Raw genomic sequence first — 14,455 nt, 5'->3', positions numbered from 1 at the left:
GGCTTATAAATATGTACTGAACAGGTCTTTCAACATTGCGTTGCCATCATATAATTTACTGCTTTCTTTTAATTTTGACAATGAAACCATAGCAGCATGCGAAGAGGTTATTCTTTATGAAAGCTACATCATGTAATTGCTATTATGAGACTTTACATGCAATGGTTATGCTTTTACCTTCAAATGAATTTTTTTAATTTCCTTATTTAATGAAAAGTGACAGGAAACATAATGAAGGCAAAGAACAGAATCTGAGAATACATTATCTTGAAATATTCCACGATATTAGCTTTATTTATTAAAGAAGACATCTTACACCTACACAGTATCACAATTGAACAGATCTGAGTGTGCCTTTCAGCGTGAATCGTGTCGAGATGTTTTATTCAAATTCATTTTATATTTAGGGAAGCTGAGGCACAGAAGGATCCAAGATCTAGAAATAAGCCAGGTGCTTCCGCATTTTTCCGACAACCGGCGTCCTGTGCCCATGGAAGCCCAGGACCCCGTCTCGAGTGCCTTGGTCTGTTCCACCGACGGCCTCTCTGGGCCACCCTCTTGGGTGGCCTGACCCTTCTTGGCTTCGGGAGGAGGGAGCAGGGAAGCAGTCTTCCCTTTGCTGGTTCCCCAAGGACCTAAGGGAACCGAGAGGAGGGCCCAGTGTGTCCCAGGCAGCAAAGCCACCAGGAACAGTGCGTTTCCATGCGGCTGCCTGGCCACCTGCAGTGACCACACCCGTTTGGGGGACAAGCAACAGAGGTCCTCGTGCTCCTGGGCCAAGGACAGCCCCTCACTTACACCCCAGGTTCTGCCCCGTGGCCCTGTCCACTGAGCACACCCGCCTGGCGAACCCCAACCTCAAGCCTCCTTCCAGGTGGCGAGGCCGTGTGCAGCTCGTCTCACTGCTCGGGAGTCTCGGCCTCCCCGTGACATCACCCGAATGCAGAGGGGCCCCCGGGAGGGGCGGCTGGGCCTTGGGCCTCCATCTGATGCTGGCCCACCCGCTCTTGGGCGCAGGCATGGGAGCACCCCCCCCAACCCCATCATCTCTGCACCAGCCTGGTCTCGGGGCCACAGTGACGTCTCCCGAATCCACAACCTGGACCAGATGCGCCCTGCATGCGTGCTGCTTGAGCCCATCCACCAGGCCCCCAGTGCGTGGATCAGTGCCTGATTCATGTGACTGATCGTGCGTGCATCAGGAGCGCGTGGATCAGTGACCCCGACTCCTGAGATGGGGTGCTGTAGTCCCAGGCTGTGCGGTGAGCACGCCACCTGGGCTGGGCGCTGGGAGGAGCTTATGTGCTGATGCGATCGGTCTTCACAGTCACCTTCGAGGGGGGACACCACTTCCTTACCGAGTCCCAGGGAACAGGGAAGAAGAGGGGTTACCTGCCCTGCCCAATGGCACAGCTTGGAGGGGGCACCTGTCTCCCACCCTGGTGACCCTTCCCCAGTCCCCACAAGACAGAGGCAGTCACCGCAGGGCCAGGGGCCTTCCTCCCAGCACTGTCTGAGGTCAGTCACAGCTGTACCCATAGGTTAAGGGCAGGGCCAGGCCGTGGGAAGAGCTGGAAGGGTCTGCAGCCCGCTCCCCATCTGCATGGAAGATAAGAACACCACCCGACCGGGCGCTTGGAGGGGTGAGGAGATGCCCAGTGAAGTGCCGCCATTCTACCTTGGAGTCATTTTGCCTCAGTCCTCATATAGCAGTTCTTGAAATTTAGTGAGTTTTAAATGCCCGACTGTTTCCACTTCTCTGCAGGGGTCCCTCCTCCCGCCCTCCAGTGGTTCAAGGATGCCATCTCCATCAACAAGCTCCAGAACCCTCGGTACCAAGTGCTGGCTGGCGGAGGCCTGCGCGTCCGGCAGCTGCGTCCAGAGGACTCAGGGATCTTCCAGTGCCTGGCCAGCAACGCGGGCGGGGAGGTCCAGACACACACCTACCTGGACGTCACCAGTGAGTAGGCTTCCCTGCCCTCGCCCCATGAACGCTCAGAGAACACAGGTCTCTGTCCAGCCCAAGTGCCCTCACCCCGGCCACTTGAACGCGCTGCTCTGTTGAGACGTAGAAGCAAAGTCCCCATCTTTCTGGGCAGAACTGGAAAGACTAAGTGGATGGCTCATGCCTAATCTTCTTCTTTTGATCTTTTTCTACCTGTTCTTATATATTTATTCTCTATTTTCGTTTTATTGAACAATTATAGTGCTTTCGTGAGTTTCTTTTATGATCCCATTAACAGAAATGCTTTGGCACTATGAAAAATAAGATAAAGGCACCTGTGCGTTTTCTCTTTAACCTCCTGTAGTTGCTTTTCTTCTAAAGCAAGTAGAGTTTAGTGATTATGGAATTCTCATACTTGCCCCGTCTGGAAGCAAAATGCTGATGTCTCCAGGTGTGGGGGCCGTTCAGGAAATCAAATCACGGCCAGCGTGCGCATGGCCAGTGGCTCTTGTCAGCGGTGACTCAGAAGACACTGGTGCAATATTGAGATATTCATGCATGCGTTTTGCTAAACTAGGAGTCACTTCCTCTGACCCTGCCCGGGGTCAAATTTCCCCTCCATTGTGGAGTCTAGGAAACCAGTATCACTTCAAGCAGTAAAAGTAATACTGGGGTCTTAAGCTGGAAACTGAGTTTTGATCTATTAGAATTACTTGGGGATTCCCAGGTGGCATTAGTGGTAAGGAATCCGTCTGCCAGTGCAGGAGACAACATAAGAGACACGGGTTTGATCCCTGGGTTGGGAAGATCTCCTGGAGAAGGGAAGGGCAACCCACCCCAGTGTTCTTGCCTGCAGAATCCCATGGACAAAGGAGCCTGGCGGGCTGTGGTCCATGGGGTCTCAAAGAGTGAAACTCGACTGAGTGTCTGAGCCCGGAATTACTTAAGCCTGTTCTGCAGCAGGGGGCCAGGGTGTGCGGGGCAGGGACTGTACAAAGCCAGTAACTGCTTTTGGCTTTGAGGGAGGTGGTTTCTGTTGCCCCCACTCACCTCTGCTGTCGTAACCTGGAGGCAGCCCAGACAGGTCTGAGCAGACGTGGCTGTTCACAGGGCTTCATTTACAGAAACAGGGACAGACTGGACCAGGCCCAGGGTGGAGGCCGCAGACCCTGCTCTCATGGGAGACCCAGGGAAGACCACCTGATCCCACCCAGTCTCAGCTCTCTCTTCAAAATGTAGCCAGCTCAGCCCAGGTCACAGGGGTCTCAGGAGGATCAGTTTGGAAATTTAAATGAAAGTGCCACTTAACCTGGTTCCCATGACAACTGGAGCAGGAACAAATAAATACCTGTAATGATCATGCTACGTATCTGTTTTGTAAGTACAGGGCTTTGCAAAGTGGATTTTTTTTTTAATTAAAGCACTTTTCATGAAATAAAAATATAGTGTGCAAAACAATCAGTATCTATTTCTTCATTTAACAAGCATTTACTGAGCACCCATGTCAGTTACTCTGGGCCTGTGAGGCTCAGGGACAAAGCTAAGATTCTTTTCTGAGGTCCTTAGACTCTAGTTATTTTAATGTTCAAAATGGATCCTAGGAAGTGTCAAAATGTCATCTCTTGGGTGATATTTAATATTCAGAAATTAGATCTCTATTTTTTTTTAACAATGAAAGCAGGTTGTTTGATTTCTATAAATAAATGTCCATCTTCTCTTTAATGTTCATCTGAAAGCTCTGTGGTTCAGTGGTAAAAAACCCACCTGCCAATGCAGGAGACATAAGAGACATGGGCTGGGTTGATCCCTGGGTCAGGAAGATCCCCTGGAGGGGGGCCTGGCTACCCACTCCAGTATTCTTGCCTGGAAAACCCCAGGGACAGAGGAGGCTGGCGGGCTGCAGTCCACGGGGTCACAGAAGCGCCGGCTGTGAAGCGACTGAGCACGCGTGCAGAGGCCCTCCTGCTCTCGCCGCCTCGTGCTGGCGGAGGGTTACAGTCGGTCCTGAAGGGTTCCACCCTTTATCGCTGCAGCACCGTCTGCGGTTAGTCCCGTAAACTCCCAGGCAGATGCGTCCTCCAGGCTGGCCTGAGCATTCCCGTCTCACTGTCGCGTCCTCTGCCTAGATGTGGCCCCCGCCTTCACCCAGCTCCCTGTGGACACCACGGTGACCGACGGGACGACGGCCGTGCTCAGGTGTGAGGTGTCCGGGGCCCCCCGGCCGGCCATCGTGTGGAGCAGAGGTAGGTGGCTCACACCTGCCTCGGGAGGCGAGCCGGCCGGGCAGGGTTACCTCTGTTATTCCCGCTCACCCACCCGTTCTGTGACGCGGAAGATCCTGGGGAGCCAGACCGGCAAGACCCCACGAGCTCCACGGAGCTCACCGTCCGAAGAAGAGGCACACGCCCCTACCACGCGCGGACAGCTCTTTCCTCTGCAGACCCTCCGTCAGTGCCTCGGGCCGGGCGGCCCCTTAAATCAGGGCGCCCGGTTTCAGCCCCTTTGTGAAGGAGGGAGGTCACGGCTAGGAGCACGTCCTTTGTTACTGTAAGCGAGCTGCTTCCAGCGCAGGATCACCTGCGTCCTCAGCGGACGTGTGCGACGCTCAGTCTGACTCTGTTTCCGTTCCTGTGTGGAGTCGCGTCCCGGGCTGGTCACAGCACCCCGCCCCCGCCCGGCCCCATCTACACCTCAGGCACCCCGCCACTGAATGGATGGCACACGCGGTCCGTCCTTGACAAGCCCCAGCTGAATTGGGTTCCTCCCCATAGATCATGCTTGATGGACTGTATCCAGGTGAAACCTCAAAACTTACACTTTTTTCTCACCCAGACAAGCCTTTGGTGGCTTCCCAACTCTCGAAGGGGCCTCAGCTTATAGACACAAAGATCTGGGAAGCTACCGATTAATCGGAAAGAGGGGATTCTTTCATTTTAGATATTTTCTTCTTGTCTTTCCTGATTTAGAATGTAATAATAGCTTTAGATAGAAAATGTATATACACAAAGAAAAAAGAAAATTTATATACAGAAAACTCAGAATCAGCCACTCAGAGGAAGCCATCACATTTATGGATCGTAATTTTTTTAAACTTTTTACTTTGTGTTAAAATTTAGCCAAATAACAGTGTTGTGACGGTTTCCAGTGAACTCTAAGGGCTTTGGCCAAATGTACACTTGGATCCTTTCTCCCCCAGACTCCCCTCCCATCCAGGCTGCCACAGGAGGCTGAGCAGAGTCCCACGTGCTGTACAGGAGAAAGACAGCAGAGTGTACATGTCCATTCACAGATCACAATTTTCTTAACTGAGTCTCTCCGCATTGGACAGTTAGGGTGTTCTTGGCTTCGGTTATCCTAACGACTGCTAAACAAACTGCTTTGGTTACTTCCGTGCGTATAGTTTCCACTTTCTTCCGATTATTTCCTCGTTTATCTTCCCGGCTGCAGCCACAGCATTGCATCTCCTTGAACGTTACAGTTCTCACGTCCCTGTTTTCTCTGTCGTCCGCAGGAAGCCACATTCTGGCCAGCGGCTCTGTGCGGATCCCCCGGTTCATGCTCCTGGAGTCTGGGGGTCTGCAGATCGCCCCCGTCTCCATCCAGGATGCAGGCAGCTACACCTGCCACGCAGCCAACTCAGAGGGCTCCCTGGACGCATCCGCCACGCTCACCGTGTGGAGTGAGGACCGCGGCCCACGCGGGCCAATCTGTTACTAATGGTTTAATCAGCACATCGTCTGCGCTTGGGGATGTCAATGTGCCCTTGGACTCCCTAATCTAATCAAAGGAGAATCATTATTTTTACAACTAATTTAGAGAAATCTGTTGAGCAATTAGTCTTTTTCAGCTTCTAAAAGAATAATTAGAAAATGTATTCAAAGACTTAATGGGAACATTTCAGGAGAGATAAAAGGTTAACTTTTTAAAGTCAGTAGAGTAGGGGTATTATGCCAAACTAGTTCAAATAACAAAACTGAGAAGTTGGCTAATTTTATACAAATCACATGAGAAGAATAGATCAAGAATTCAAATCCAAGGGGAAGTATTTTTCCCATACTGTAATTATAACCAACTAAAACATTCCTCATATATTAAGTATGGACGTTTCCTATGTGTAGGAGTGAACTATAACACTATTTCTGAAATGCAGAATAAATTGTTTTCCAGAACCTAGGGTTTGGATTACCAAGTATTCAGCCTCACCAGCTGATAAACTTTTCCCTCTCTGCTTCATCCGTATCCATATCACTACAAAACATTGTCCAAAACAGCCAGTAACAGTGCTCATTAATAGATTTTGCTAAAGCCATCTATATGAGGAGAGAAACTTTGAACTGCATGAGTGAGTAATTTGTTAAAATACCTTCCTTGAAGAAAAGCTAGAAAAGCACTTGTGCTTTATTTCATATCTGGTTTAAATTTCTATAATATAGTTGGTGTCCACTCTGATAAATGGCCCTTCCTAATTTATTAGGTTTTCTAAAGATATCACTAGTTTTTTAAAAAACCATGAGTACAGCACCCCCCCCATATTGTTAAATATTTACTAGAAAAGAGGTTTTGTTCCATGCGATAACCTAATGTGTCAGCCACGTCTGATTCATCCAGCGTCCCTGGAAATTAACTAAGTGTAAAAGCTTCTGGAAAACTGATGTCTGCATCTCTGTAGGTCATTCAGCAGAGCATATTGTGGGTCTGCTAAGATGCAAAATTGTGGTAACACAAGAATGGCTGGCACAGCCCCGCGTGGCCTGGGGTCTCCCCAGGCACCCCCACCCTGTCTGTCCCAGTGGGAGCAAACAGCAGCACCCCTTTCATAGGCAGGAAAACCGAGCTCCGAGCAGAGGTGCTTCTCTGGATGCCCCACGGGTGAGCGGTCAGGCAGGGACCCAGCCTCCTGATCTGGGCTCCGGGCTCTTTCCTGCCTCAGAGCAGCCCCGGCCTCGAGGTGTGCGGCGTGGGGGCACAGGGCGGGGCCGTGGAGTGCGGGCGGGCGTTCAGGCCTGCAGAGAGCACCAGGTCCCCCGTGCACTGGCCCCGGACTATCCGGCAAGAGACCCTGCAGGGCCGAGCACCGGTTTCCCCTCCTGGTCACTGGGAGGATCACAGCCCTCGCAAGGCTGTTGTAAGGATTAAGTAAACCCATAAATGAAAGTGCTTTGCAAAGCCATGAGGTGCAGTGTGGACCTTACCAGAATGTTGATCCTCTCGGGAAAGAATCCAGATTCTTCCTCAGAGCGTAGAGCCTGGTAGACACCTGCCTGTGATCTTGCTTCCCGTTTCCTTCTGGAGCGTTCCGAGGTCGGGGCATGACCTGGGGGGTGGGGGACGGGAGGCCTGCCTGCCTCCCCGAGATGCAGATGGGCTTGCTTTCCATTCCCTGAACATCTCTGAGCGCTTGCGTTTACACTCGTTTTGCCAAGGTGACAGGAAGCGAGGTTGTGACGTCAGATGACCAGTTTGTTACCCCCAACCCCCCACCGAGGGAGGAAGCTCTCAGCCACAGGGTCCTGTCTGAGCTGCAGTTTGTGTCTTTGCAGATCGAACGTCCATCGTGACCCCTCCAGAGGACCTCGTGGTGATCAAGGGGACCACGGCCACGCTGCACTGTGGAGCCACCCACGACCCACGCATTTCTCTCCGGTCAGCTCCGTCAGTTACAGCATTAACATTCCGTGAGCTGGGGCCCTGAGGTAGAGATGAGAGGGGAGAATCTCGGGAGCTTTGATTTCAGCCACAGATCCCTGATTACAGCCTCGTACAGTCCCGGGCCCCTTCATTAATCACACAGACCCCATTTTCCACTCCAGCCTTATGTGTTATTTACAGCGAGCTGTGCTCCACTTCATGACTTCAATACAGCGTTTCATGATTTTTCTGCCAAGGTTAATACACTATCTGTAAAACGTGCTTGTCAGAGGCTGATACTTAATGAGAGAAAAATCCAGAGAGATAGAATGGGATTTCAGCAGTGTTTGCACTGGGGCCGGGCTGGACCCGAAGGGTCTGCTCTACCGCAAGGACGGCTCCTGTGTATCAGGCAGAGAGGGAGCACCACGTGGGGGAAGGCCCCGCAGTGATCACCTCGCTTAGAGGAAAACACATGGAACGAGGGGAACTGGAGGATGTGAAGGCCCGCTCAGGGGACGGTGACCCCGCCCCAGCTTTGTCTGACTCAGCCTGGAAGGTCGTGATGAAGAACCTGACCATCCAGGTGGACATGGGGCAGCAGACCCAGGTGGCTGTCGACCACGAGCTTCTTCCCCAAGAGCCGCCACTTTCAGAAGAGTTTTTAATTTTCAGAACCAGCCTTGAGCATGCATCTAGAAAGAGGACACGGTCATCCTCGTGTTTCCACTCTGGCCTCAGCCCCAAAGGCATGCAGTCAGCCCTGACGGAACCGAGGTGTCCTCCTGCTTCCTCACATTCCTCTCTGAGCAGGGGGAGAGGGCCCTGACGGAACCGAGGCGTCCTCCTGCTTCCTCCCATTCCTCTCTGAGCAGGGGGAGAGGGCGGTGGACGCATAGACACGTCACTACCTGGATGTGGAGCCCGGCTGTTTTCTCTCTTCTTGGGCAGCTGTTGGACAAATTGAGAATTGTTGTATTTCTATCTGCCTCTCTGGAGTTCCCCAGAGCTCAGAAATCAAGTTTGCCTTCCTTCCAAGAATGTTGAATGTAAAGCAAACACACAAAAGCCAACGAATTAGAAGATAACCTAGAGAATTCTTGGATCCTAGAGAATTCATTCGTTTCTAAAGGACTTAGGAGTGTCACCCAACACAGGACAAACAGGTATTTTCTGCTGCCCTAAGGCCACGAGAGAAACCCCTCAGATCTGTGCGGTTTCCTTGTAGCTCCTTATGTGGTTAAACAGAGTCGGAGCTCACTCCTGAGAAGTGATTAAGTTGCTCACTCTGGCAGCCCCCGCCTGGACACCGGAGGGGCGCTGGCCCTGATCGCTGCTCCCGGAGCGAGCAGCGGATTCCCCTCCTTCCCGCAGGGTCGGTCCCGCTCTGTCTGCGGGTGATGCCGGACGAGCCGAGTGGCGACACCTGTGCTCTGTGTGCGTCAAGCCTGAAAGAAGTGGGCGCGTTTTGGAAATCCAGTCCAGGATTTGGGAGAGGAGAGCCAGCACTGTGATCCCATCCAGCAGTGACCAGTGAGGGGCCCCTGCCCGCCCACAGCCCCAGGCTGGCGGGCTCCTAGCGGCGTCTACATGTGAAAAGAAAAGCGTGCCAAAGCGTCATAAGGAATAAAAAGAGAAGAGCGTGCAGTTTTAAGGACTGAATGACTGGGTTTTAAGAAAGCGTGTTGCCGGGGTGTGATGCGTTTTCTTCAGGAATTGGGGAATTCCGCCCTGGGGACTTTTACGCAGCCCTGCCCCCGTGCAGCCTCACTCTGGCCTCCAGGATGTTCCTCCGTGGGAGGGACAGATGTAGTGGTGACAGGTGTGACCACAGCCCCTCAGACTGCCCGTCCCGAAGCCCAGGACTGAGCAGTGCCTGCCCTTGTCTTCAGTGTCCAGCTTTTAACTTCAGCATCTGCCTCTGTGTTTCGACCAAGACCTTAGGTTGCTTTCCTTTTTTTAAGGTGTAATTCCCATGTTAGGTAACACCCTTTAAAGAGCACATTTCAGTGGTTCTTACTATTTACTACAATTCATTCACAAAGTCGTGCTGCCCAGGTGGCTCTAGTGGTAAAGAACCCACCTGCCCATGCAGGAGACATGAGAGACGCGAGTTTGATCCCTGGGTCAGGAAGATTCCCCTGGAGGAGGGCATGGCCACCCACTCCAGCATTGTTGCCTGGAGAATCCCACGGACAGAGGGAGCCTGGTGGGCTACAGTCCATGGGGTCACAAGGACTGCACACAACTGAAGCAGTGTAGCACACACACACGTTCACAAGTCACCAAGGGCTCACTTTTCAACAGAGGGCGAAGGTCAGCGGCCGGGGTCCTCACTCAGGCCTCTCTGCTTGGCCCACAGCTACGTGTGGAAGAAGGACAACGTGGTCATCGCCCCGTCCAGCAGCTCCAGGGTCGTGGTGGAGAAAGACGGGTCCCTCCTCATCAGCCAGACGTGGTCGGGCGACATCGGGGACTACACGTGTGGGGTGATCTCCGAGGGCGGGAACGACTCCAGGACGGCGCGCCTGGAGGTGATGTGAGTGCCGTGCCCGCCTGCGCGCCCGCCGCCGCTCCTCCACGCTGGTCACACGGCGGCGGGTCGATAACAGGGATCAGAGGCTGCCGCCCCGGGCCGCAGACACCCACGCTGGCAGGGCTGGGGGTTTGGTCATCGCCTTGGGCCTCAGACACGCACACTTACAGGGTGGGGGTCGGCAACCTTAAAGTCGGGTCGTGTCCGCCCTCAGCTTGGCTGGTTCACGATTGCTCTTCCTCCTCGATGATCCCCTCCGACCCTGCGTCCTGACGAACTGTTTACCCCGCCCTTCCACGCAATGCCCGTCAGAATCTCCAGCCAGTAAAGGACAGCAGGCCGGCCCGGTGCCCCTGAGAGCCCACTGCTCTCTGAGGGGAGGCACGCACCTCCCACCAGCACTCACGGAGGTGGCAGGAAGGCCAGGCAGGCGGGATGGGCAGCTGCCTGGCCTTCTGGGGTGGGGAGCCGTGGGGGCCACACTCGCCCCCCACAGCCCCTCTCCTCACAGGCAGGAAGCTGAAGGGCCTGCTGACCAGGTCATCTCTGCAGCGTTTATTTGCTGTTGTTCAGTCGCTCAGTCGTGTCCGACTCTTTGTGACCCCATGGACTGCAGCACACCAGGCTCCTCTGTCCTCCACTTTCTCCCAGAGTTTGCTCAGATCCACGTCCACTGAGTCAGTGATGCCGTCTAACCACCTCACCCTCTGTCTCCCCCTTCTCTCTCCCGGGACTGGAGGATGACACAGCTCTGCGTTTTGAGGCCTGGCCGTGTTTGGCATACCTGGGGCGCTCAGTGAATGCACTTTGGTGGTTGAATGAACTTGTGTGTCGCGGGCCTCCGGTAGTCCTCGCAGCCAGTCTGCTCAGGCCTCTGGCCTTCCTTGTAGGTGTGTGCATGCCTGGGCCCCCCACCGCTTGAGGGTGCCCGCCCTGCTCAGCCCTGGTCCCCTGTCTTCCTTCCCCCATCCACAGCTCAGGGGAAGACCTTCCTAAAAATTGTTGATGATTCTGGCATCCACGACCCATGAATCCACGTGACACACCGCGCTATTCACAGTTAAACTACCTTTGAGAACTCAGATCATCCATCACTGGTACCAAATAAATAAATGTGAGCATTTCATAGAGATTCTGTCAGCAGAAGCCGAACTGCACGCTTGCAGTGTAGTGGGCGCTTTTATTCCGCACAGCTTTTATGTTCTGCTGATTTACATATCTTCCCTACTATTTGCTTATTTGATTTCCTCTAAGTAAAATGCATTTTTTTTCCCAGCAAATGTTGCTGTATCTATAAAATAATGGGCTTTCTGTAATGGGAAAACACCTCATCTCCAAATACAGAATACTGCAGCTTCGCGATTCAAACCAATTTAGGTGCGACTGGTTGCAGAGCTGATGTGAGAGACAGCGGTCCTCGTGAATTGTTGGTGTAATGAGCTCTCAGTTCTTCCAAATCGGAATGAATGGGGAAGGTTGTAGGTTAGAGCGCGCGTATCTTTAGATCCAATAAGGTCCTAACTCTAGGACGTCGGCAATGACAATAGTGATGATAATAGTCATAACTCAGGATTGCGGGGCATTCGAGCTTCTCAGAGAACTTGCAAATCCAGCGCGTTAACATCTCCTGGATTCGCTCGGATGACAGCAACCACAGTCTCCTGTTGCAGGAGTGACTGAGAGCTACTCTCGGCTAAATAGTGTCCTTCAGAAGAGCCTGAAAGCATGCTTCCCAGCCTCCCCGCTCGAGTTAAAAGCCACTTTGTTAAATATAGAAATTAGAAACGTTACAAGTGGGCTTCTCAGGAGCAGGCCGGCCGCTGGCAGCTCTCCTGTGGGCTTGCTCCATGGTTGGCGCCCTGGAGCGTCTGCTCTGTGTCAGCCTGGGGGGCAGGGGGGCTAGGGGACCCTGGTTGGGGGAGAAGCCACCATTGCAGCAGGGCCACCGGCTGCCCCCGAGCGATGCTGGCCTGGGGGCCCCTCCCCAGCTCCCATGCTGCAGCCTCGGTCTTCTCACCTGTGAATGGGGTGCGTTGTCATTTACCTTGAAGGATGGCGGTGAAGTTTGACTGGACTGGCCAGGAGCCCCGCTCAGGGGGGACAGTCAGTCCCAGATCTTACTATGCCTCACCATCTCATAAAAAAACACTCCTCTTTTCATCAACAGCACCCCCACACACACACTGGGGCCAAGAGGTGTCTCTCTTTCACCCTACTTTATTTCTGCCTGAAGTCTGTGACCCTCGGACGCACCAGGCATGTCTATCTGCCACGGAGGCCTCGGTGCCTGGAACAGGTGGCCCATCAGTGTCTGAGGAAGCCCTGCTCCACTTAGCAGATTGAGACAGGTTTGGGTATTTGGTACCACCAAGGAGGATTAATTTCAGAGGGGTCTGCCTCACCCCCTCCCAGAGAGGAGAAGTCTCTGCAATTCCAGAGGGTCTCATGACGCATCTGACCAATTAACAACACGCAGTCTTGGTTATGCTGGTCACCGGCCATGTTAGTTGTGTCTGTCCTACCAGTTTGCTGGGGCCTTACAGGAAGAAACCGGGTCTGGGGTGACTGCAGACCCCCGAAGCTTCTTGCTGTATTGAGCACCCCAGAGGGACCAGACGCCAAGGCTCTGTGGGTTGACTGTTAATCATTTAAAAACCCAATTAGCACCGCGTCTTTCCTTCTGAGACCAGAGACTAATTCCTCTGAGCCAGAGTACAGAGGAAAGCCTCATTTACTGAGCGGCTGGAGACGTGGCCCCGAGGCAGTGGGAGAGGTTTCCTTCACTAGAATCGCTTCTGACAAAGCCGTAATACAGAGCGAACAATTTAGTGCCATTTCTTAAGAGCTATCGAGCCCCCACTGCCTTCATCCTCGCAGTGAAGTCAGAGAAGATGGGTTTGACCGAGGCGTCGTTTGTCCGCTCAAGGGGCAGGGCTTTTCTATAGGAAAATGCTCATTTTTCTATAAAATGCTCATCGGCCCCTCTCCCTCCCGGGCAGCCCCCCGTGGGCGCCCCTTCACCATCCGCTTCTTCTCGGGTCTCTCCCCAGCTGGTTTTTCCCAAACGCACCTCGCTGCCTCGCCGGCCGCACAGGCCGGGCCTGGTTGTTGGTAATTTCTGCCTTTACCACGGCCTAGTTCCCCAATGGCGAGTTCTCTTCAAACTGCGCGGTGACTCAGCATGGGCTTCACCCCCGCGTCCTTGGATCCTTTCGTTTGTCACCCTGTCTGCACGTCAGGGTCGCGAGTCACTCTGCTGATCGTTTATCTCCTTTCCGAGCTGGCAGAGACGTGCTGAGACACCCTCTCCTGCTATCAGATAAGATCCTCCGAAGTGGATTCAGAATATCGGAAAGCCTCATTTGTCAGCTGTGCACGGGTTAGTCGAGTATTTCACCAAGCTTAATTTTCCAGATAACCGAAACTTATCATTTAAAGAAACAGTGTACGTTTCCAGTGTATATTAAAGAGTTCTTTGCATTGTGAAACCGGTAATATTGAACGCCAGAGATATGCTAGAGAGGAATTCCAAATGGGGAGAGGCTGGAATCAGAAGAAAAAAAAAATCTAAATTTCCTTCCGACTTGGAGTCCTGTAATGTATGTAAAAACCGCACTTTGCGTCGGCCGTCCTCCGGGGGTGACCGTGGACTTGGGCGGCGGTGGACGAGGGCTCATTATCTCCAGCTGCATCCCAAACGGCGACGTCCTTGGGCACCGCTGGCTCTAGATCTCGGTACCGGTGCTAAATGTCTCAAGGCTACTTTGCCTTTTAAGTTCCTAAGTCTCCCCAGTCTTTCTAGAATTCTCTGCTCACCTGTCCACCGCAGGCTTGGGGCTGCGTTGCTGCTGTCCGGCGTACCCCCTTTCCGCAGGCCTTGTGCTCTTCCCCTTGGGGGCTGTTCAGGGGCCGGGAGACAGGACCCCAGACCCGCGCCCCTGGTGAGATGGATGGACTAGGGCCTTGTCCAAGCTGGCTCCAGGGCTTCCTGAGTGGACGCCTGGACGGAAGGCTGCCTGGAGTGACCAGCAGACACGGAGTGGTGAGCAGCCCTCCGTCTCAACAGCACTCTAGCCCTAGGAAGAGAGCCGTCCACTCACCTGTCAGATGGGTTGTTGCTAAGTGCACCCCATTTAAGCTGAGAGGCATGATCTGACACTGAGCGCAGACCCGGGGTCTTCCCGGCTGTGGGAACGTTAGGATCGGACCCCTCATAACCCCCGGGACAGGGTGTGCAGAGACGCTCCAGGCCACGGCCGACTCTCCTCTTGTGCAGAAGGAGCCTGTCCCTTCCCGCCGCCCCCTGTCCTGTCCGTCCCTCCGCGGGGACAGGAGGACCGTTCTGC

General features: G+C 53.4%; 1 protein-coding gene across 1 annotated transcript in view; it reads left to right on the top strand.

Moving 5' to 3' along the window:
• The window catches only part of SDK1 (sidekick cell adhesion molecule 1), a 745,496-nt gene that overhangs the window by 563,031 nt on the left and 168,010 nt on the right, over window positions 1–14,455 (top strand). The window contains exons 9-13 of the mRNA XM_070780283.1: window positions 1,766–1,960; window positions 4,072–4,188; window positions 5,457–5,624; window positions 7,486–7,588; window positions 9,936–10,112. Coding sequence (XP_070636384.1) covers window positions 1,766–1,960; window positions 4,072–4,188; window positions 5,457–5,624; window positions 7,486–7,588; window positions 9,936–10,112 — 760 coding nt within the window. The remainder of the gene's footprint in view (window positions 1–1,765; window positions 1,961–4,071; window positions 4,189–5,456; window positions 5,625–7,485; window positions 7,589–9,935; window positions 10,113–14,455) is intronic.

Source organism: Bos indicus, chromosome 25 (assembly GCF_029378745.1).
Source record: "Bos indicus isolate NIAB-ARS_2022 breed Sahiwal x Tharparkar chromosome 25, NIAB-ARS_B.indTharparkar_mat_pri_1.0, whole genome shotgun sequence".
Taxonomy (NCBI): domain Eukaryota; kingdom Metazoa; phylum Chordata; class Mammalia; order Artiodactyla; family Bovidae; genus Bos; species Bos indicus.
The sequence above is the reverse complement of the archived record's forward strand: the minus strand, read 5'-3'. Positions and strand labels throughout refer to the sequence as shown.